The 26,440-nt window shown below is 43.8% G+C and overlaps 1 protein-coding gene across 1 annotated transcript; it reads right to left on the reverse strand.

Moving 5' to 3' along the window:
- Positions 1–579: 579 nt before the first annotated feature.
- On the reverse strand, positions 580–21,513 carry LOC110485390 (keratin, type I cytoskeletal 9). Its single transcript, XM_036940004.1, has 9 exons — positions 20,795–21,513; positions 18,712–18,794; positions 16,352–16,508; positions 16,103–16,264; positions 15,844–15,969; positions 15,441–15,584; positions 13,409–13,559; positions 1,731–3,437; positions 580–1,169 (listed from the first exon to the last, which is right to left on the reverse strand). The coding sequence occupies exons 1-9, from the start codon at positions 21,275–21,277 to the stop codon at positions 1,129–1,131; spliced, it is 3,054 nt and encodes a 1,017-aa protein (XP_036795899.1). The 5' UTR covers positions 21,278–21,513; the 3' UTR covers positions 580–1,128.
- Between the last annotated feature and the right edge of the window lie 4,927 nt (positions 21,514–26,440).

A 26,440-nucleotide genomic window follows, 5' to 3' on the forward strand; every position in this document is an offset into this window, starting at 1 on the left:
TTAACTGACTTGGTTAAATAAAAAATAAAAGATCAGGAGGGAGCATGTAGTCTGAGGTCAGTTGATGTTCATTCAACCACAGTCTGAGGTCAGTTGATGTTCATTCAACCACAGTCTGAGGTCAGTTGATGTTCATTCAACCACATTTAGACTCAAGTAACCCTAGTCAGGATTAAACCTGCTCTTGGATTCATCTCATCTGTGAAAACAGCCCACAAAAACTAGTTTCTCGGCCCTGGTACTCATGAAGGTTGTCAGAGTGCTGATCTGGGATCAGGTTCCCCTGCCCATTGAATCCCATTCATTCTAATCTAAAAGACAACATGTATTATAGATCATAATCCTTTAAAAAAATATATATATTTATTTACCCTTTATTTAACTAGGCAAGTCAGTTAAGAACAAATTCTTATTTTCAATGACGGCCTAGGAACAGTGGGTTAACTGGTCTAGGAACAGTGGGTTAACTGGTCTAGGAACAGTGGGTTAACTGCCTGTTCAGGGGCAGAACGACAGATTTGTACCTTGTCAGCTCAGGGGTTTGAACTTGCAACCTTCCGGTTACTGGTCCAACGCTTTGATTTAACACACGATCAATGCAGCGTCATCTTTAATAATGAAACACAAAGAAAAACAACATCTCATTGTAGGGTCAGGTTTTTATTATAAATGGAAACGTCAAATGTAATTTAAATTAAACAGAAGAGAGAGAAGTGACACGTCATGATGTTCAGGTCAGAATGTGAGCTGTGTGTTAGTAGTAGAGAGAGGCTACACGTCATGATGTTCAGGTCAGAATGTGAGCTGTGTGTTAGTAGTAGAGAGAGGCTACACGTCATGATGTTCAGGTCAGAATGTGAGCTGTGTGTTAGTAGTAGAGAGAGGCTACACGTCATGATGTTCAGGTCAGAATGTGGACTGTGTGTTAGTAGTAGAGAGAGGCTACACGTCATGATGTTCAGGTCAGAATGTGAGCTGTGTGTTAGTAGTAGAGAGAGGCTACGTGTGTGTGTGTGTGTGTGTGTGTGTGTGTGTGTGTGTGTGTGTGGTGTGTGTGTGTGTGTGTGTGTGTGTAGGGGGTTCCGTGGTCCTGGAGAGTGTTGTGACGTGAATCAGAGAAGGGAATCACTATATGGGAACTATGGCAATATCACCAGTAGAGACTTTACCTGGAAGAGAGAGATGGAGAGAGAGACATTGAGTAGCAAAATCTTTTTTTTCAATGTTGTAATATCTCTATCCTCACCTTCCATGGTGAAGCTGGTCTAGTTATTATATCTCTATGTTCACCTTCCATGGTGGCGCTGGTCTAGTTATTATATCTCTATGTTGACCTTCCATGGTGAAGCTGGTCTAGTTATTATATCTCTATGTTCACCTTCCATGGTGGCGCTGGTCTAGTTATTATATCTCTATGTTAACCTTCCATGGTGGAGCTGGTCTAGTTATTATATCTCTATGTTCACCTTCCATGGTGGAGTTGGTCTAGTTATTATATCTCTATGTTAACCTTCCATGGTGGAGCTGGTCTAGTTATTATATCTCTATGTTCACCTTCCATGGTGGAGCTGGTCTAGTTATTATATCTCTATGTTAACCTTCCATGGTGGAGCTGGTCTAGTTATTATATCTCTATGTTCACCTTCCATGGTGGAGCTGGTCTAGTTATTATATCTCTATGTTCACCTTCCATGGTGGAGCTGGTCTAGTTATTATATCTCTATGTTCACCTTCCATGGTGGAGCTGGTCAACACGCTGGTGGAAGACGAGTTGCTACCGGACACGGTCATGCCCCCGCCCGATGACACCATTGCAGCACCTCCTGATGACACCGTGGCTGGGCCCACGCTGGAAACCATCGCGGCTCCTCCAGATGACATCAGAGCTGGTCCCCCACCGGACACCATTGCGACGCCTCCTGATGACATCAGAGCTGGTCCCCCACCGGACACTATCGCGACGCCTCCTGATGACATCAGAGCTGGTCCCCCACCGGACACCATTGTGACGCCTCCTGATGACATCAGAGCTGGTCCCCCACCTGCTGATGGCGCCGTGCCTCCTGCTGATGGCGCCGTGCCTCCTGCTGATGGGGCCGTGCCTCCTGCTGATGGCGCCGTGCCGCCTCCTGATGGCGCCGTGCCTCCTGCTGATGGCGCTGTGCCGTCTGCTGCTGGAGCCGTGCCGCCTGCTGCTGGCGCCGTGCCGCCTGCTGATGGCACCGTGCCTCCTGCTGATGGCGCCTTGCCTCCTGCTGATGGAGCCGTGCCTCCTGCTGATGGCGCCGTGCCTCCTCCTGATGGCGCCGTGCCTCCTGCTGATGGCGCCGTGCCTCCTCCTGATGGCACCGTGCCTCCTCCTGATGGGGCCGTGCCTCCTGCTGATGGGGCCGTGCCTCCTCCTGATGGGGCCGTGCCTCCTGCTGATGGGGCCGTGCCGCTTGCTGATGGCGCCGTGCCTCCTGCTGATGGGGCCGTGCCGCTTGCTGATGGCGCCGTGCCTCCTGCTGATGGCGCCGTGCCTCCCGATGGCGCCGTGCCGCCTCCCGATGGCGCCGTGCCGCCTCCCGATGGCGCCGTGCCGCCTCCCGATGGCGCCGTGCCGCCTCCTGATGGCGCCGTGCCGCCTGCTGCTGGCGCCGTGCCTCCTGCTGATGGGGTCGTGCCTCCTGCTGATGGGGCCGTGCCTCCTGCTGATGGGGCCGTGCCTCCTACTGATGGCGCCGTGCCTCCTGCTGATGGGGCCGTGCCTCCTGCGGATGGGGCCGTGCCGCTTGCTGATGGCGCCGTGCCTCCTGCTGATGGCGCCGTGCCTCCTGCTGATGGCGCCGTGCCTCCTGCTGATGGGGCCGTGCCGCTTGCTGATGGCGCCGTGACTCCTGCTGATGGCGCCGTGCCTCCTGCTGATGGGGCCGTGCCGCTTGCTGATGGCGCCGTGCCGCCTCCTGATGGGGCCGTGCCGCCTGCTGATGGCGCCGTGCCGCCTGCTGATGGCGCCGTGCCTCCTCCTGATGGCGCCGTGCCTCCTCCTGATGGCGCCGTGCCTCCTCCTGATGGCGCCGTGCCTCCTCCTGATGGGGCCGTGCCTCCTGCTGATGGGGCCGTGCCTCCTGCTGATGGGGCCGTGCCTCCTGCTGATGGGGCCGTGCCTCCTGCTGATGGCGCCGTGCCTCCTCCTGATGGCGCCGTGCCTCCTCCTGATGGCGCCGTGGCTGATCCGCTGCCAGACACCATTGCGGGGCTTCCTGATGACAGCATGGCTGGTCCCCTGACGGACACCATCGCGGCGCCTCCTGATGACAGCATGGCTGCCCCGCCCCCAGAACTGCTGGAGGTGGAGCTAGTGGAATGCATCAACATGGAGCTTCCTCCCGTCCCCACTCCTCCTCCCGAGGATTTCACCTCCAACACAGTGGTCCTGGTCACAACAGCCTTACCTGAGTACATAGACAAACCTGTTAATAAGACCTTTAAAACACCTACATATAAAACAATAGTCCTCCCCAGTAGAGTCATATTACCCATAAACACATCTACATATAAAACAATAGTCCTCCCCAGTAGAGTCATATTACCCATAAACACATCTACATATAAAACAATAGTCCTCCCCAGTAGAGTCATATTACCCATAAACACATCTACATATAAAACAATAGTCCTCCCCAGTAGAGTCATATTACCCATAAACACATCTACATATAAAACAATAGTCCTCCCCAGTAGAGTCATATTACCCATAAACACATCTACATATAAAACAATAGTCCTCCCCAGTAGATCAGTCATATTACCCATAAACACATCTACATATAAAACAATAGTCCTCCCCAGTAGAGTCATATTACCCATAAACACACCTACATATAAAACAATAGTCCTCCCCAGTGGATCAGTCATATTACCCATAAACACACCTACATATAAAACAATAGTCCACCCCAGTAGAGTCATATTACCCATAAACACATCTACATATAAAACAATAGTCCTCCCCAGTGGATCAGTCATATTACCCATAAACACACCTACATATAAAACAATAGTCCTCCCCAGTAGAGTCATATTACCCATAAACACATCTACATATAAAACAATAGTCCTCCCCAGTAGAGTCATATTACCCATAAACACATCTACATATAAAACAATAGTCTGCCCCAGTGGATCAGTCATATTACCCATAAACACACCTACATATAAAACAATAGTCCTCCCCAGTAGAGTCATATTACCCATAAACACACCTACATATAAAACAATAGTCCTCCCCAGTGGATCAGTCATATTACCCATAAACACATCTACATATAAAACAATAGTCCACCCCAGTAGAGTCATATTACCCATAAACACATCTACATATAAAACAATAGTCCTCCCCAGTAGAGTCATATTACCCATAAACACATCTACATATAAAACAATAGTCCACCCCAGTAGAGTCATATTACCCATAAACACATCTACATATAAAACAATAGTCCTCCCCAGTAGAGTCATATTACCCATAAACACATCTACATATAAAACAATAGTCCTCCCCAGTAGAGTCATATTACCCATAAACACATCTACATATAAAACAATAGTCCTCCCCAGTAGAGTCATATTACCCATAAACACATCTACATATAAAACAATAGTCCACCCCAGTAGAGTCATATTACCCATAAACACACCTACATATAAAACAATAGTCCTCCCCAGTAGAGTCATATTACCCATAAACACATCTACATATAAAACAATAGTCCTCCCCAGTAGAGTCATATTACCCATAAACACATCTACATATAAAACAATAGTCCTCCCCAGTAGAGTCATATTACCCATAAACACATCTACATATAAAACAATAGTCCTCCCCAGTGGATCAGTCATATTACCCATAAACACATCTACATATAAAACAATAGTCCTCCCCAGTAGAGTCATATTACCCATAAACACACCTACATATAAAACAATAGTCCACCCCAGTAGAGTCATATTACCCATAAACACATCTACATATAAAACAATAGTCCTCCCCAGTAGAGTCATATTACCCATAAACACATCTACATATAAAACAATAGTCCTCCCCAGTAGAGTCATATTACCCATAAACACATCTACATATAAAACAATAGTCCACCCCAGTAGAGTCATATTACCCATAAACACATCTACATATAAAACAATAGTCCTCCCCAGTAGAGTCATATTACCCATAAACACATCTACATATAAACAATAGTCCTCCCCAGTGGATCAGTCATATTACCCATAAACACATCTACATATAAAACAATAGTCCTCCCCAGTAGAGTCATATTACCCATAAACACATCTACATATAAAACAATAGTCCACCCCAGTAGAGTCATATTACCCATAAACACATCTACATATAAAACAATAGTCCTCCCCAGTAGAGTCATATTACCCATAAACACATCTACATATAAAACAATAGTCCTCCCCAGTAGAGTCATATTACCCATAAACACATCTACATATAAAACAATAGTCCTCCCCAGTAGAGTCATATTACCCATAAACACATCTACATATAAAACAATAGTCCTCCCCAGTAGAGTCATATTACCCATAAACACATCTACATATAAAACAATAGTCCTCCCCAGTAGAGTCATATTACCCATAAACACACCTACATATAAAACAATAGTCCTCCCCAGTGGATCAGTCATATTACCCATAAACACATCTACATATAAAACAATAGTCCTCCCCAGTAGAGTCATATTACCCATAAACACATCTACATATAAAACAATAGTCCTCCCCAGTAGAGTCATATTACCCATAAACACATCTACATATAAAACAATAGTCCTCCCCAGTAGAGTCATATTACCCATAAACACATCTACATATAAAACAATAGTCCTCCCCAGTGGAGTCATATTACCCATAAACACATCTACATATAAAACAATAGTCCACCCCAGTAGATCAGTCATATTACCCATAAACACATCTACATATAAAACAATAGTCCTCCCCAGTAGAGTCATATTACCCATAAACACACCTACATATAAAACAATAGTCCTCCCCAGTAGAGTCATATTACCCATAAACACATCTACATATAAAACAATAGTCCACCCCAGTAGATCAGTCATATTACCCATAAACACATCTACATATAAAACAATAGTCCTCCCCAGTAGATCAGTCATATTACCCATAAACACATCTACATATAAAACAATAGTCCTCCCCAGTAGAGTCATATTACCCATAAACACATCTACATATAAAACAATAGTCCACCCCAGTAGAGTCATATTACCCATAAACACATCTACATATAAAACAATAGTCCTCCCCAGTAGAGTCATATTACCCATAAACACACCTACATATAAAACAATAGTCCTCCCCAGTGGATCAGTCATATTACCCATAAACACATCTACATATAAAACAATAGTCCACCCCAGTAGAGTCATATTACCCATAAACACATCTACATATAAAACAATAGTCCTCCCCAGTAGAGTCATATTACCCATAAACACATCTACATATAAAACAATAGTCCTCCCCAGTAGATCAGTCATATTACCCATAAACACATCTACATATAAAACAATAGTCCTCCCCAGTAGAGTCATATTACCCATAAACACACCTACATATAAAACAATAGTCCTCCCCAGTGGATCAGTCATATTACCCATAAACACATCTACATATAAAACAATAGTCCTCCCCAGTAGAGTCATATTACCCATAAACACACCTACATATAAAACAATAGTCCTCCCCAGTGGATCAGTCATATTACCCATAAACACATCTACATATAAAACAATAGTCCTCCCCAGTAGAGTCATATTACCCATAAACACATCTACATATAAAACAATAGTCCTCCCCAGTAGAGTCATATTACCCATAAACACACCTACATATAAAACAATAGTCCTCCCCAGTAGATCAGTCATATTACCCATAAACACATCTACATATAAAACAATAGTCCACCCCAGTAGAGTCATATTACCCATAAACACATCTACATATAAAACAATAGTCCTCCCCAGTAGATCAGTCATATTACCCATAAACACATCTACATATAAAACAATAGTCCTCCCCAGTAGAGTCATATTACCCATAAACACACCTACATATAAAACAATAGTCCTCCCCAGTAGAGTCATATTACCCATAAACACATCTACATATAAAACAATAGTCCACCCCAGTAGAGTCATATTACCCATAAACACATCTACATATAAAACAATAGTCCTCCCCAGTAGAGTCATATTACCCATAAACACATCTACATATAAAACAATAGTCCTCCCCAGTAGATCAGTCATATTACCCATAAACACATCTACATATATAACAATAGTCCTCCCCAGTAGAGTCATATTACCCATAAACACATCTACATATAAAACAATAGTCCTCCCCAGTAGAGTCATATTACCCATAAACACATCTACATATAAAACAATAGTCCTCCCCAGTAGAGTCATATTACCCATAAACACATCTACATATATAACAATAGTCCTCCCCAGTAGAGTCATATTACCCATAAACACATCTACATATATAACAATAGTCCTCCCCAGTAGAGTCATATTACCCATAAACACATCTACATATAAAACAATAGTCCTCCCCAGTAGAGTCATATTACCCATAAACACATCTACATATATAACAATAGTCCTCCCCAGTAGAGTCATATTACCCATAAACACATCTACATATAAAACAATAGTCCTCCCAGTAGAGTCATATTACCCATAAACACATCTACATATAAAACAATAGTCCTCCCAGTAGAGTCATATTACCCATAAACACATCTACATATAAAACAATAGTCCTCCCCAGTAGAGTCATATTACCCATAAACACATCTACATATAAAACAATAGTCCTCCCCAGTAGAGTCATATTACCCATAAACACATCTACATATAAAACAATAGTCCTCCCCAGTAGAGTCATATTACCCATAAACACATCTACATATAAAACAATAGTCCTCCCCAGTGGATCAGTCATATTACCCATAAACACATCTACATATAAAACAATAGTCCTCCCCAGTAGAGTCATATTACCCATAAACACATCTACATATAAAACAATAGTCCACCCCAGTAGAGTCATATTACCCATAAACACATCTACATATAAAACAATAGTCCTCCCCAGTAGATCAGTCATATTACCCATAAACACATCTACATATAAAACAATAGTCCTCCCCAGTAGAGTCATATTACCCATAAACACATCTACATATAAAACAATAGTCCTCCCCAGTAGAGTCATATTACCCATAAACACATCTACATATAAAACAATAGTCCTCCCCAGTAGAGTCATATTACCCATAAACACATCTACATATAAAACAATAGTCCTCCCCAGTAGAGTCATATTACCCATAAACACACCTACATATAAAACAATAGTCCTCCCCAGTGGATCAGTCATATTACCCATAAACACATCTACATATATAACAATAGTCCTCCCCAGTAGAGTCATATTACCCATAAACACATCTACATATAAAACAATAGTCCACCCCAGTAGAGTCATATTACCCATAAACACATCTACATATAAAACAATAGTCCTCCCCAGTAGAGTCATATTACCCATAAACACATCTACATATAAAACAATAGTCCTCCCCAGTAGAGTCATATTACCCATAAACACATCTACATATAAAACAATAGTCCACCCCAGTAGAGTCATATTACCCATAAACACATCTACATATAAAACAATAGTCCTCCCCAGTAGAGTCATATTACCCATAAACACATCTACATATAAAACAATAGTCCTCCCCAGTAGAGTCATATTACCCATAAACACATCTACATATAAAACAATAGTCCACCCCAGTAGAGTCATATTACCCATAAACACATCTACATATAAAACAATAGTCCTCCCCAGTGGATCAGTCATATTACCCATAAACACATCTACATATAAAACAATAGTCCACCCCAGTAGAGTCATATTACCCATAAACACACCTACATATAAAACAATAGTCCTCCCCAGTAGAGTCATATTACCCATAAACACATCTACATATAAAACAATAGTCCTCCCCAGTAGAGTCATATTACCCATAAACACATCTACATATAAAACAATAGTCCTCCCCAGTAGAGTCATATTACCCATAAACACATCTACATATAAAACAATAGTCCTCCCCAGTAGATCAGTCATATTACCCATAAACACATCTACATATAAAACAATAGTCCTCCCCAGTAGAGTCATATTACCCATAAACACATCTACATATAAAACAATAGTCCTCCCCAGTAGAGTCATATTACCCATAAACACATCTACATATAAAACAATAGTCCTCCCCAGTAGAGTCATATTACCCATAAACACACCTACATATAAAACAATAGTCCTCCCCAGTAGAGTCATATTACCCATAAACACATCTACATATAAAACAATAGTCCTCCCCAGTGGATCAGTCATATTACCCATAAACACATCTACATATAAAACAATAGTCCTCCCCAGTAGAGTCATATTACCCATAAACACATCTACATATAAAACAATAGTCCACCCCAGTAGAGTCATATTACCCATAAACACATCTACATATAAAACAATAGTCCTCCCCAGTAGAGTCATATTACCCATAAACACATCTACATATAAAACAATAGTCCTCCCCAGTAGAGTCATATTACCCATAAACACACCTACATATAAAACAATAGTCCTCCCCAGTAGAGTCATATTACCCATAAACACATCTACATATAAAACAATAGTCCTCCCCAGTAGATCAGTCATATTACCCATAAACACATCTACATATAAAACAATAGTCCTCCCCAGTAGAGTCATATTACCCATAAACACATCTACATATAAAACAATAGTCCTCCCCAGTAGAGTCATATTACCCATAAACACATCTACATATAAAACAATAGTCCTCCCCAGTGGATCAGTCATATTACCCATAAACACATCTACATATAAAACAATAGTCCTCCCCAGTAGAGTCATATTACCCATAAACACATCTACATATAAAACAATAGTCCTCCCCAGTAGAGTCATATTACCCATAAACACATCTACATATAAAACAATAGTCCTCCCCAGTAGAGTCATATTACCCATAAACACATCTACATATAAAACAATAGTCCTCCCCAGTAGAGTCATATTACCCATAAACACATCTACATATAAAACAATAGTCCTCCCCAGTAGAGTCATATTACCCATAAACACATCTACATATAAAACAATAGTCCTCCCCAGTAGAGTCATATTACCCATAAAAACAACAGAACTGGTTCCAATGATTTTTCATGACATTAATATTTCACGTCGTGAATTGTACAATCATTTCAAACGAAGCGTGTATATTGTGTAGGTTTACTGTGCATTCGGAAAGTATTCAGACCCCTTCCTTTTTGCCACGCTTTGTCACGTTACAGCCTAGTTCTAAAATTGATTCAATAAATGTTTTTCCTCAATCTACCCCCAATACCCCATAATGACAAAGCAAAAACTGTGCAAATGTATTAAAAATGTAAAAACAGAAATACCTTATTAACATGAGTATTCAGACCCTTTGCTATGAGACTCAAAATTGAGTTCAGGTGCATCCTGTTTGCATTGATCATCCTTGAGATGTTTCTACAACTTGACTGGAGTCCACCTGTGGTAAATTCAATTGATTGGACATGATTGGGAAAGGCACACACCTGTCTATATAAGGTCCCACAGTCGACAGTGCATGTCAGAGCAAACACCATGCCATGAGGTCAAAGGAATTGTCTGTAGAGCTCCGAGACAGGATTGTGTTGGGGCACAGATCTGGGGAAGGGTACCAAAACATTTCAGCAGCATTGAAGGTCCCCAAGAACACAGTGGCCTCCATCATTCTTAAATGGAAGAAGTTTGGAACCACCAAGACTCTTCCTAGAGCTGGTCGCCCTGCCAAACTGAGCAATCGGGGGAGAAGGGCCTTGGAGGTGGAGGTGACCAAGAACCTGATCGTCAATCTGACAGAGCTCCAGAGTTCCTCTGTGGAAAACCTTCCAGAAGGACAACCATCTCTGCAGCACTACACCAATCAGGCCTTTATGATAGAGTGGCCAGACAGAAGCCACTCCTTAGTAAAAGTCACATGACAGCCCGCTTGGATTTTTCCAAGAGGCAACTAAAGGACTCTCAGAACATTCTCTGGTCGGATGAAACCAAAATTGAACTCTTTGGCCTGAATGCCAAGTGTCACGTCTGGAGGAAACCTGGCACTATCCCTACGGTGAAGCATGGTGGTGGCAGCATCATGCTGTGGGGATGTTTTTCAGCGACCGGGACTGGGAGACTAGTCAGGATCGAGGGAAAGATGAACGGAGCAAAGTACAGAGAGACCCTTGATGAAAACCTGCTCCAGAGCGCTCAGTACCCTAAGCAATGACCCTTAGCACACAGCCAATAAACTCCTCAAATACAGGTGTGCCAAGCTTGTAGCATCATATCCAAGAAGACTCTAGGCTGTAATCTCTGCCCAAGGTGCTTCAACAAAGTACTGAGTAAAGGGTCTGAATATTTACGTAAATGTGATGTTTCCATTTTATATTTTGTATTTTTTTGCTACAATAATTGTCATTATGGGGTATTGTGATGTCATTATGGGGTATTGTGATGTCATTATGGGGTATTGTGATGTCATTATGGGGTATTGTGATGTCATTATGGGTTATTGTATGTATATTGATGAGGGAAAAAACTATTTAATCAATTTTAAGAATTAGGCTGTAACGTAACAAAATCTGGAAAAAAGTCAAGGGGTCTGAATACTTTCTGAATGCACTGTACCTTGGCGTGATGTTTTAACAGCCGTGTAATTCTCTCGAACAGTGTGAGTTTTACCAATATATCCACCTAAATTTCCTCCAAAAAAATGGACATGCTAATTGTTGACAAACGTTACCTTGTCCGGCGGGAGAGATTTGCGCGGTTATCAACACATCACACCAGTGTAAGCCTACACCAGACACAGACCAGGTTATCACCATGTCACACCAGTGTAAGCCTACACCAGACACAGACCAGGTTATCAACAAGTCACACCAGTGTAAGCCTACACCAGACACAGACCAGGTTATCAACAAGTCACACCAGTGTAAGCCTACACCAGACACAGACCAGGTTATCACCATGTCACACCAGTGTAAGCCTACACCAGACACAGACCAGGTTATCAACAAGTCACACCAGTGTAAGCCTACACCAGACACAGACCAGGTTATCACCTCGTCACACCAGTGTAAGCCTACACCAGACACAGACCAGGTTATCAACAAGTCACACCAGTGTAAGCCTACACCAGACACAGACCAGGTTATCAACAAGTCACACCAGTGTAAGCCTACACCAGACACAGACCAGGTTATCACCATGTCACACCAGTGTAAGCCTACACCAGACACAGACCAGGTTATCAACAAGTCACACCAGTGTAAGCCTACACCAGACACAGACCAGGTTATCAACAAGTCACACCAGTGTAAGCCTACACCAGACACAGACCAGGTTATCAACACGTCACACCAGTGTAAGCCTACACCAGACACAGACCAGGTTATCAACACGTCACACCAGTGTAAGCCTACACCAGACACAGACCAGGTTATCAACAAGTCACACCAGTGTAAGCCTACACCAGACACAGACCAGGTTATCAACAAGTCACACCAGTGTAAGCCTACACCAGACACAGACCAGGTTATCACCATGTCACACCAGTGTAAGCCTACACCAGACACAGACCAGGTTATCAACAAGTCACACCAGTGTAAGCCTACACCAGACACAGACCAGGTTATCAACACGTCACACCAGTGTAAGCCTACACCAGACACAGACCAGGTTATCAACACGTCACACCAGTGTAAGCCTACACCAGACACAGACCAGGTTATCAACACATCACACCAGTGTAAGCCTACACCAGACACAGACCAGGTTATCACCACGTCACACCAGTGTAAGCCTACACCAGACACAGACCAGGTTATCAACACATCACACCAGTGTAAGCCTACACCAGACACAGACCAGGTTATCAACACATCACACCAGTGTAAGCCTACACCAGACACAGACCTTGAATAAAAGTAGTTCCAAAATCCCAGATGGAAAAATGAATTGTGAAAAAAACGATTGGAACCATTTCTGGGTTTTATGACTCATACTATAGGACTCAATACTTGATAACTTTGAACTTCAAATGTTTTCTTTGTGTATTTTTATATTTTACAGACTCTTGAAAGATCAGCCTTTCATGCATGGGCTGAGAGATATCCTAACTAACAAGTTTTACCTGCCGACCTCCCGGCCCCTCCAGAGACCACCATGCCCCCTCCCAGGTCAGCCCCTCCAGGGACCATGCCCCCTCCCAGGCCGGCTCCCTCCAGCAGATGCTTATACTGCTGGATCTCCATCTCTAGACGACTCTTGATGTTCAGAAGGATCTGGGAGAGCGAGCGAGAGAGGGGGAGGTAGAGAGAGAGAAAGAGAAAGACAGAGGGGGAGAGTAGGTAGAGAGGGTGGTAAAGAGAGAGGGGGTAGAGCGAGAGGAGGGAGAGAGAGTGGTAGAGAGAGGGGGGGAGAGGGTGGTAAAGAGAGAGGGGGTAGAGAGAGAGGAGGGAGAGAGGGTGGTAGAGAGAGGGGGGAGAGGGTGGTAGAGAGAGGGGGGGAGAGGGTGGTAGAGAGAGGGGGGGGGGGGGGGGGGGTGGTAAAGAGAGAGGGGGTAGAGAGAGAGGAGGGAGAGGGTGGTATAGAGAGACGGGAGGGAGAGGGTGATAGAGAGAGAGGGGAGTGGGAGAGAGGGAGAGAAGTGGAGAGGTAATTTATGATTGAGCCGGCATTCACAGCGCTTACCATGAATGCGATATCCATGCTGGAGAAATTACGTATTGTTAGCTGCTCTGTAACGCTCCTCTGTAACGCTCCTCTGTAACGCTGCTCTGTAACGCTGCTCTGTAACGCTCCTCTGTAACGCTCCTCTGTAACGCTGCTCTGTAACGCTGCTCTGTAACGCTCCTCTCTAACGCTGCTCTGTAACGCTCCTCTGTAGCGCTCCTCTGTAACGCTGCTCTGTAACGCTGCTCTGTAACGCTCCTCTCTAACGCTCCTCTCTAACGCTCCTCTGTAACGCTCCTCTGTAACGCTCCTCTGTAACGCTGCTCTGTAACGCTCCTCTGTAACGCTCCTCTGTAACGCTGCTCTGTAACGCTGCTCTGTAACGCTCCTCTCTAACGCTGCTCTGTAACGCTCCTCTGTAACGCTGCTCTGTAACGCTGCTCTGTAACGCTCCTCTGTAACGCTCCTCTCTAACGCTCCTCTCTAACGCTCCTCTGTAACGCTCCTCTCTAACGCTCCTCTCTAACGCTGCTCTGTAACGCTGCTCTGTAACGCTCCTCTCTAACGCTCCTCTGTAACGCTCCTCTCTAACGCTCCTCTCTAACGCTGCTCTGTAACGCTCCTCTGTAACGCTGCTCTGTAACGCTGCTCTGTAACGCTCCTCTCTAACGCTCCTCTCTAACGCTCCTCTGTAACGCTCCTCTGTAACGCTCCTCTCTAACGCTCCTCTGTAACGCTCCTCTGTAACGCTCCTCTGTAACGCTCCTCTCTAACGCTGCTCTGTAACGCTCCTCTGTAACGCTGCTCTGTAATGCTGCTCTGTAACGCTCCTCTGTAACGCTGCTCTGTAACGCTCCTCTCTAACGCTCCTCTGTAACGCTCCTCTGTAACGCTGCTCTCTAACGCTCCTCTCTAACGCTCCTCTCTAACGCTGCTCTGTAACGCTCCTCTGTAACGCTGCTCTGTAACGCTCCTCTGTAACGCTCCTCTGTAACGCTGCTCTGTAACGCTCCTCTCTAACGCTCCTCTCTAACGCTCCTCTCTAACGCTCCTCTGTAACGCTCCTCTGTAACGCTGCTCTCTAACGCTCCTCTCTAACGCTCCTCTCTAACGCTGCTCTGTAACGCTCCTCTGTAACGCTGCTCTGTAACGCTGCTCTGTAACGCTCCTCTGTAACGCTGCTCTGTAACGCTGCTCTGTAACGCTCCTCTGTAACGCTCCTCTGTAACGCTCCTCTGTAACGCTCCTCTGTAACGCTGCTCTGTAACGCTGCTCTGTAACGCTCCTCTGTAACGCTCCTCTGTAACGCTGCTCTGTAACGCTGCTCTGTAACGCTGCTCTGTAACGCTCCTCTCTAACGCTCCTCTCTAACGCTCCTCTCTAACGCTCCTCTGTAACACTGCTCTATAACGCTGCTCTGTAACACACCTTGGATTGAATCCCTAATCAGTGTTTGTGAGTGATTCCGTATAGAGGTATGGTGACTGTACCTGGTAGTCCTGGCTCTGCTCAGTGGTGCTGGCCCTTATGGAGGTCAGTTCTCCCTCCAGGCCCATCACCTTGCCACTATACCCAGACAGACGTTGCTGGAACTGGGACTGAACCTCCAACAGCCTGGCCTCTAGGTTCGCCATCTGGAGGAGGGCCGGGTGGGGGACAAACACAGAGAGAGAGACACGAAGGAAACACACACACAGGCGCACACACACAGAAGACACACACACACACATTTAGCATGACAGGGATTAGAAATGGGGACATTTGGGGAGTATAGTGAGTGAGTGGGCATGGTACCCCACCCCACCCCATACATAGTCCTTGGTATTCCATCTGTATAGTTTCTCTAGTGTGTGTGTGTGTGTGTGTGTGTGTGTGTGTGTGTGTGTGACCCACCCCCATACGTAGTCCCTGGTATTCCATCTGTAGGGTCTGGTAGCGGTTCCGTAACTCTGTCATCTCCGACGTGGTCGTCGTGGTCGTCTCCATCACCACCGCCGACTCTGCCTGCTTCATCTCCACCTGACACACACAGAGAGAGACACAAGTCACACACACACAGAGAGAGAGACATGTCACACACACACACTCAGCACCTCTGATACATCTTTTAATGTTGGCCTGTGGTAGTGCCTGCGTTGGCGTGGTAACAGACCTGTTTCATGTACCAGGCCTCGGCCTGTCTGCGGTTTTTCTCCACGGCCGCCTCGTACTCCGACCTGACTTCAGCCAGCATCAGAGACAGGTCCTGGCTCTTAGTAGCCTGGACATCCACGTTCACCTGGCCCGTCATCCCCCCACGCATGGACAACAGCTCCTAGAGAGGTCACAGGTTAGGGGTCAGAGGGTGAGAGAGACCGAGAGAAACACAGCGGGAGAGAGCGAGAGACAGGCGTGCCCTCACCTCTTCATGGCTCTTCGCCATGGAGACCCGTTCGTTCTCGTACCCCTGCAGGTCCTGCATCATGGCTGTGATGTTCATCTCAAACTCCCGCTGCAGGTTCCTCAGACCTCCGATGTCCCCCTCCACACACTGGCGCAAAGACAGCTCATTCTCCCACCTGGCAGAAATACAATGAACAGAGATGACACCATATTAACAGGCCCAGAGAGATGAGTGACAGATCCGTTAGCTCTTTGGGGTTTTAGGCTGGGTATCTGTAAAGCCCGTTTGTGACACCTGCTGATGCAAAAAGGGCTTTAACTCTACAGGATCGATGGGTCCCCCGAGGGACGATTGAGTTAACATAGGCTAATGTGATTAGCATGAGGTTGTAAGTAACAAAAACATATCCCAGGACATAGACATATCTGATATGGGTAGAAAGCTTACAATCTTGTTAATCTAACTGCACTGTCCAATTTACAGTAGCTATTGCAGTGAAAGAATACCATGCTATTGTTTGAGGAGAGTGCACAGTTATGAACTTGAAGATGTATTAATAAACCAATTAGGCACATTTGGGCAGTCTTGATACAACATTTTGAACAGATATGCAATGGTTCATTTGATCAGTCTAAAACATTGTGCACGCACTGCTGCCATCTACTGGCCAAAATCTAAATTGCGCCTGGGCTGAAATAATACATTATGGCCTTTCTCTTGCATTTAAAAGATGATGCTACAAAAAAAATACAAACAACGCCTGTTTTTTTCTTTGTATTATCTTTGACCAGATCTAATGAGTTATATTTTCCTACATTAATTTAACATTTCCACAAACTTCAAAGTGTTTCCTTTCAAATGTTATCAAGAATATGCATATCCTTGCTTCAGGGCCTGAGCTACCGGCAGTTAGATTTGGGTATGTCATTTTAGGCGAAAATTGAAAAAAGGGGCGGATCCTTAGGAGGTTGTTTATTAAGAAAGGACTGTGATTGATTAACTGCAAGATAAGGCCCAATACGACTAGTTCATAGCCTACACGCTACACACAGTGAGCATTTCAACCATAGAAACAGAATCATTGTAGTTCTATTATTTCAACACCGGGTCAGGTGAACTCGATAACTGCCATGGTTTTGTTGTAAGAAATGTATGTTTTGTCTGAGAGTGATAGATAATGAAGAAAATCAGTGGGGTTACAACTACAAGCAAAGACCCTATAGAAGAAGCCTATGATAACGGTGAGCATTTCATCTCCCGAACCAAAGCTGTTAGCCTGGGCACCTGTCTGTCAGTGCTGTCGTTCCACTCCTTGCCACTCCCTGTTTGGAATGTGACACGGCGTAAAAGGAGTGGAATGTTAGCACAGACAGACTGGTACCAAGCTAACAGCTGTGTCTTCTAACTCACGTCCTTGCCATTTCCTGACGACTAATTGTCCAATAGACTTGGTCTGTAGGAGAAGATGAGGATTAAGTAATGAATAGTGTTGTTTGGACTATCTATAGGCTACAACTGATTGAATTATTTTATTTACCGGTACCTACTTCATTGAGACATAGTGTACATATTGCTGTGTATAAATTGTTGATTAATTATATAGGTAACAACTGGTATCTACTTCATTGAGACATAGTGTACATATTGCTGTGTATATATTGTTGATTAATTATATAGGTAACAACTGGTATCTACTTAATTGAGACATAGTGTACATATTGCTGTGTATATATTGTTGATTAATTATATAGGTAACAACTGGTATCTACTTCATTGAGACATAGTGTACATATTGCTGTGTATATATTGTTGATTAATTATATAGGTAACAACTGGTACCTACTTCATTGAGACATAGTGTACATATTGCTGTGTATAAATTGTTGATTAATTATATAGGTAACAACTGGTATCTACTTCATTGCGACATAGTGTACATATTGCTGTGTATATATTGTTGATTAATTATATAGGTAACAACTGGTATCTACTTAATTGAGACATAGTGTACATATTGCTGTGTATATATTGTTGATTAATTATATAGGTAACAACTGGTATCTACTTCATTGAGACATAGTGTATATATTGTTGATTAACTATATAGGTAACAACTGGTATCTACTTCATTGAGACATAGTGTATATATTGTTGATTAACTATATAGGTAACAACTGTGTGAGAGTGGTGCATAAAGAACCATTCTCCTCCAGGACATAAAACCTGTTTCACTGTTCAGGGTATGTCCACTACGTATCACTGAGACACCTTAATGAAGAAAATAATTCAATCAAGTTTGCATGACAATCTACTCAGAATGTTGCCAAGGACAATAAACTATTCATCCATCCATCCAACCACTCATCCATCCATCCTACTTGACTCTGAAGTCGTCAGCAGTCAGCTTGGCGTTGTCGATCTCCACAGCAATCTGAGTGTTCTGTATCAGGAAACCCATGAGCTGCAGACAGAGACAGGAGTCAGACACTGTGTGTGTGTGTGTGTGTGGGTGTGTGTGTGTGTGTGTGTGTGTGTGTGTGTGTGTGTGTCTGTCCCAGTCCCACAAGCCATTTGACAAATGATGAGGCTTTTCAAAAATATCATATAATTTTTTTGAGAAATTATTTCCAAAGACGTTTTTTAGGGCATGTAGTAAGATATTCAAATGATCTACTCAATAACATACCCATAATGCACTCAACAACATACCCCATAACGCACTCAACAACATACCCCATAACGCACTCAACAACATACCCCATAACGCACTCAACAACGTACCCCATAACGCACTCAACAACGTACCCCATAATGCACTCAACAACGTACCCCATAATGCACTCAACAACGTACCCCATAATGAGCTCAACAACGTACCCCATAATGCACTCAACAACGTACCCCATAATGAGCTCAACAACGTACCCCATAATGCACTCAACAACGTACCCCATAATACACTCAACAACGTACCCCATAATGAGCTCAACAACGTACCCCATAATGCACTCAACAACGTACCCCATAATGCACTCAATAACCATGATGTTCTCAATAACCATAATGCACTCAACAACGTACCCCATAATGCACTCAACAACGTACCCCATAATGCACTCAACAACGTACCCCATAATGCACTCAACAACGTACCCCATAATGCACTCAACAAAGTACCCCATTATGTACTCGATAACTATAATGTACTCAATAACCATAATGCACTCAACAACATACCCCATAATGCACTCAACAACATACCCCATAATGTATTCAATAAAGTACCTCATAATGTTCTCAATAACCATAATTCACTCAATAACGTACTCAATGATATACCCCATAATGCACTCAATAACATGCCCCATAATGCACTCAATAAAATACCTCATAATATACCCAATAACCATAATGCACTCAACAACATACCCCATAATGCACTCAACAACATACCCCATAATTCACTCAGTAACATACCCCATAATTCACTCAGTAACATACCCCATAATGCACTCAACAACGTACCCCATAATGCACTCAACAACTTACCCCATAATGTACTCAGCAACATATCCCATAATGTACTCAATAACATACCCCATAATGCACTCAACAACATATCCCATAATGCACTCAACAACATACCCCATAATGCACTCAACAACATACACCATAATGCACTCAATAAAGTACCTCATAATGTATTCAATAACCATAATGTACTCAATAACCATAATGCATTCAATGACATACCTCATAATGCACTCAACAACATACCCAATAATGTACTCAATAAAGTACCTCATAATGTATTCAATAACCATAATGCACTCAATAACATACCCCATGATGCACTCAATAACATACCCCATAATGCACTCAATAATATACCCCATAATGCACTCAATAACATACCCCATAATGCACTCAATAATACCCCATAATGTGCTCAATAATATACCCCATAATGCACTCAATAATATACCCCATAATGCACTCAACAACATACCCCATAATGCACTCAACGACATACCCCATTATGCTTTCAACGACATACCCCATAATGCACTCAACGACATACCCCATAATGCACTCAACGACATTCCCCATAATGCACTCAACGACATACCCCATAATGCACTCAACGACATACCCCATAATGCACTCAACGACATATGACTATAGCAAATATAGATAAGGTAATCTACAATACTGGATATTATTTTAGCAAAAACATCGCAAGACATTTAGCAGTAGGCTCCCACTGGGCACATACTGTATGTAATTTCAATGTCTGTCCCACATTGGTTCAACGTAATTTAATTGAAATTATGTGGGAACAAAGTTGATTGAACCAGTGTGTCTCCCGTGGGATAGTTCTTGTGCGCTTTTACGCACAACTTTTACAATTGGCAAGCTCGCGCAGGGAGAGAGACGGAGAGAGATAGTTTTAACGCCTACCTGCTCCATGAGTGGTTTGAGTGTTGCGTCGTAGATGGTCAGGTCGTGCGCCTCCACCTTGTTGAAGGTGAAGGTCTTCAGCTTCTCCTCCAGCTGGTGGTTGGTGGCCTCCAGCTGGCGAACCTTCTCCATGTAGGTTGCCAGGCGGTCGTTCAGGTTGTGCATGTGCTGCTTCTCGTTACCGGCGAACCCGAGGGACGTGTCCTCAACACCTCCACCGTACCCGAAACCTCCTCCTCCACCGCCTCCACCACCACCGAACATCCCGCTGCCACTGCCACCGGTGCTCATCCCACTCCCCAGACCTGCCATGTGGCTGGAGGATGACATCCTGAACCCTCCTCCTCCACCGTCTCCAAAGCCCATTCTGCTCCCGAAGCTGGAGCGCATTGACGAACCCCCGGCGGAGGACAATGCCATCTTCCGGCTCCCGAACCCGGAGAAAGAGTTGGCGGAGAACCGCTGCTTCCCGGACAGACTCATCGATCACGATTACAACAATGACTATGGCCTAGCTGAGAGAAAGAGACTGCCTATCTTTCAGTCTTCTGTCCTCTACCGCTACTGCTGCTTGTGCTGCTGCTGAGGTGGCGAGGGTCTGAAGCGGCTGAGAGAGCCTGTGACCGCGGCTACTGTCACCGAGCGTCAAGTGTTAATATCCTGAGTATTAAGTGATGGATATATATATAGAGCGGCACTGGCTCGCTCTCCACGCCCCGGTAAAGCGCAATTGGCCACTGTTAGCCGAACCCCCCAGCCCCAGGCCAATGTTCCTTGATCTTTTGGGTGGAGCTGAAGGTACGGTGAGGTGAACTGTTTATTAATGTGACTGTCACGTGGCTAAGGGCGTGGCACTGCACACAGGACTCTGTGTAAAAGAAGTGCACTATGCAGTGATGTAAAGTACTTCATTAAGTAAAAAATCACTACTTACAATTGGGTACTCTAACCACCACTGGAAAGTAGTGCAGGGAATAGGGTGCCATTAGGGATGTACATTAGGGTAAAGTAGTGCACTATGTAGGGAATAGGGTGCCATTAGGGTAAAGTAGTGCACTATGTAGGGAATAGGGGGCCATTGGAGATGTACATTAGGGTAAAGTAGTGCACTATGTAGGGAATAGGGGGCCATTAGGGTAAAGTAGTGCACTACGTAGGGAATAGGGTGCCATTAGGGTAAAGTAGTGCACTATGTAGGGAATAGGGGGCCATTAGAGATGTACATTAGGGTAAAGTAGTGCACTATGTAGGGAATAGGGGGCCATTAGGGGTGTACATTAGGGTAAAGTAGTGCACTACGTAGGGAATAGGGGGCCATTAGGGTAAAGTAGTGCACTATGTAGGGAATAAGGGGCCATTAGGGATGTACATTAGGGTAAAGTAGTGCACTATGTAGGGAATAGGGTGCCATTAGGGTAAAGTAGTGCACTACGTAGGGAATAGGGGGCCATTAGGGATGTACATTAGGGTAAAGTAGTGCACTACGTAGGGAATAGGGGGCCATTAGGGTAAAGTAGTGCACTATGTAGGGAATAGGGGGCCATTAGGGATGTACATTAGGGTAAAGTAGTGCACTATGTAGGGAATAGGGTGCCATTAGGGTAAAGTAGTGCACTACGTAGGGAATAGGGGGCCATTAGGGATGTACATTAGGGTAAAGTAGTACACTACGTAGGGAATAGGGGGCCATTAGGGTAAAGTAGTGCACTATGTAGGGAATAGGGGGCCATTAGGGATGTACGTTAGGGTAAAGTAGTGCACTACGTAGGGAATAGGGGGCCATTAGGGATGTACATTAGGGTAAAGTAGTGCACTACATAGGGAATAGGGGGCCATTAGGGTAAAGTAGTGCACTATGTAGGGAATAGGGGGCCATTAGGGTAAAGTAGTGCACTACATAGGGAATAGGGGGCCATTAGGGTAAAGTAGTGCACTATGTAGGGAATAGGGGGCCATTAGGGTAAAGTAGTGCACTATGTAGGGAATAGGGGGCCATTCGGGAAATAATCACAAGTGTTTTTCTATTACTTTTACATAACGGTCCATTAGTGCGGTTCTCATTAAGCAAAAATTCTGAATTTGTGGTGTGTGTGCGTGTGCGTGTGTGTGTGTGTGTGTCAGTCAGTTTGTGTGTACCATTGGGTGTGTGTCAGCCAGTTTGTGTGTACCATTGGGTGTGCCAGTTTGTGTAGGTGATGATCGTGACAGTTCATGATTGATTGTTGATTTAACACCAACATAATGACAGATGCCTGGCTGAGACAGGTCTACATGGCACAGAAAGGGATTCAATGCAAGTCACACTTGAATTTATGTAACCCAATCAAAACCCCCCCAGATGATGGCTTCTCTTTTAGACTTTTTGAATGATTCCAAATGAATAATAATAATAATAAACAGTAACAGATAATAAAATAACAGAATAGAGGAGACACCCTTCGGGACAAATCCCTTCTTCGATTCCACCCACAGTGGGGAAAGATCTCTCCTTTCGTGATCCCACGGTTTGCAGCCAGCGCATTCACTCTGCCTGCAGCTGTGTGCAAAAAAAAGTGGCCCGGTTGCATTTCTTCACCAAGACCAAAGGGGTTGGGTGTTGTTGTTGTTGTTCATCACAGCGTAAGTAATCAAATGAAGCATAACGATATTTGCATGAAGCTTCGAAGGGAAGGAATCGTTGAAATGCAGATATCAAAGATAGGTTTATTTAAAGTGTTGTTCGTGTGCGCCCTGCACAGCTCGGGGTCTCCCAACCGCGAGTCCTGTGCCTAAACGTTTGATACACATTTAAGATTGATTTACGGATTGTTGGAGAGAGGAAGAGTGGCGAGGGAGACACTGGAGGAGAGAGAAAGGGAGAGAGAGAGTGTGTGAGAGAAGAGAGTGAGGAGATAGAGAGAATGATAGTGGGAGAATGGAGAGAGAACGTGAGAGAGAGTGTGTGAGAGAAGAGAGTGAGGAGATAAAGAGAGAATGATAGTGGGAGAATGGAGAGAGAAACGGGAGAGAGAGAGTGTGAGAGAAGAAAGTGAGGAGATAAAGAGATAAAGAGAGAAACGGGAGAGAGAGAGTGTGAGAGAAGAGAGGGAGGAGATAAAGAGATAAAGAGAGAATGATAGTGGGAGAATGGAGAGAGAACGGGAGAGAGAGAGTGTGAGAGAAGAGAGTGAGGAGATAAAGAGATAAAGAGAGAATGATAGTGGGAGAATGGAGAGAGAACGGGAGAGAGAGCGTGTGAGAGAAGAGAGTGAGGAGATAAAGAGATAAAGAGAGAATGATAGTGGGAGAATGGAGAGAGAACGGGAGAGAGAGTGTGTGAGAGAAGAGAGTGAGGAGATATAGAGATAAAGAGAGAATGATAGTGGGAGAATGGAGAGAGAAACGGGAGAGAGAGTGTGTGAGAGAAGAGAGTGAGGAGATAAAGAGATAAAGAGAGAATGATAGTGGGAGAATGGAGAGAGAACGGGAGAGAGAGTGTGTGAGAGAAGAGAGTGAGGAGATAAAGAGATAAAGAGAGAATGATAGTGGGAGAATGGAGAGAGAACGGGAGAGAGAGTGTGTGAGAGAAGAGAGTGAGGAGATAAAGAGATAAAGAGAGAATGATAGTGGGAGAATGGAGAGAGAAACGGGAGAGAGAGAGTGTGAGAGAAGAGAGTGAGGAGATAAAGAGATAAAGAGAGAATGATAGTGGGAGAATGGAGAGAGAACGGGAGAGAGAGAGTGTGTGAGAGAAGAGAGTGAGGAGATAAAGAGATAAAGAGAGAATGATAGTGGGAGAATGGAGAGAGAAACGGTGAGATAAAGAAAGAGATTGACTCTTGGCACAACAGTCAGGGTGTCATGATTGAACCTGTTAGGATGCTCAGGTGTTCTGCTCATCTGTCGCCCCGGGAGTTCTGGGTACAATTATAGGCCTTATTGTTAAGGAGGGGGAGAAGGGGAGGTGGTGGTGGAGATTAAGAAGGGGGAGGGGGGGAGGTGGTGTGGGAGATTAAGGAGGGGGAGGGGGACACAACACCTTGAGTGGGAAAGTGTGTAGTAAGTAATTTGGAGAATAAAAATGTATATCAAGCTTATGTAACTATGGAGATATAAAACGTATTTACAGCTTGTGTAACTGTGGAGTTATAAAACTATATAAATCTTCTGTAACTATGGGGATATAAAACTATATAAATCTTCTGTAACTATGGGGATATAAAACTATATAAATCTTCTGTAACTATGGAGATATAAAACTATATAAATCTTATGTAACTATGGAGATATAAAACTATATAAATCTTATGTAACTATGGAGATATAAAACTATATAAATCTTCTGTAACTATGGAGAAATAAAACTATATAAATCTTCTGTAACTATGGAGATATAAAACTATATAAATCTTATGTAACTATGGAGATATAAAACTATATAAATCTTCTGTAACTATGGAGATATAAAACTATATAAATCTTCTGTAACTATGGAGATATAAAACTATATAAATGTTCTGTAACTATGGAGATATAAAACTATATAAATCTTATGTAACTATGGAGATATAAAACTATATAAATCTTATGTAACTATGGAGATATAAAACTATATAAAACTATATAAATCTTATGTAACTATGGAGATATAAAACTATATAAATCTTATGTAACTATGGAGATATAAAACTATATAAATCTTATGTAACTATGGAGATATAAAACTATATAAATCTTATGTAACTATGGAGATATAAAACGTGTGTGTACACCAAAGCAAATAACTTTTACACATATGGTTATACACACAGGGCCTACAACCGTAGAATCATTTTGATAACAACAAGCAATGCAGTTTCATAATAACTTCAGTTGAAAAATGCCTATCTGACGTTCCTCTTGTCACCTCTGAGACAATGGCTGGCAGCGGCCCACGTTGTGTGGTGTCTAATGGTTAATCTAATGTTTATGTTCGTCCTGTGTGGTTTTCCCCAGCCCAGCCCTGTGATGGGAGGACTGTTGGAGGAGTGGTACTAGAACACAGTGTACAATCTGTCTGCCTAGCCTGTGTCTCCTTATCCTAGCTCCTAACCTTCTATGTCCCCTAGCTCCTAGCCTGTGTCTCCTTATCCTAGATCCTAACCTTCTATATCCCCTAGCTCCTAGCCTGTGTCTCCTTATCCTAGCTCCTAACCTTCTATATCCCCTAGCTCCTAGCCTGTGTCTCCTTATCCTAGATCCTAACCTTCTATATCCCCTAGCTCCTAGCCTGTGTCTCCTTATCCTAGCTCCTAACCTTCTATGTCCCCTAGCTCCTAGTCTGTGTCTCCTTATCCTAGCTCCTAACCTTCTATATCCCCTAGCTCCTAGCCTGTCTCCTTATCCTAGCTCCTAACCTTCTATATCCCCTAGCTCCTAGCCTGTGTCTCCTTATCCTAGCTCCTAACCTTCTATGTCCCCTAGCTCCTAGCCTGTGTCTACTTATCCTAGCTCCTAGCCTGTGTCTCCTTATCCTAGCTCCTAGCCTTCTATATCCCCTAGCTCCTAGCCTGTGTCTCCTTACCCTAGCTCCTAACCTTCTATATCCCCTAGCTCCTAGCCTGTGTCTCCTTACCCTAGCTCCTAACCTTCTATATCCCATAGCTCCTAGCCTGTGTCTCCTTACCC

This window comes from Oncorhynchus mykiss, chromosome 13, assembly GCF_013265735.2.
Source record: "Oncorhynchus mykiss isolate Arlee chromosome 13, USDA_OmykA_1.1, whole genome shotgun sequence".
NCBI classification, from domain to species: domain Eukaryota; kingdom Metazoa; phylum Chordata; class Actinopteri; order Salmoniformes; family Salmonidae; genus Oncorhynchus; species Oncorhynchus mykiss.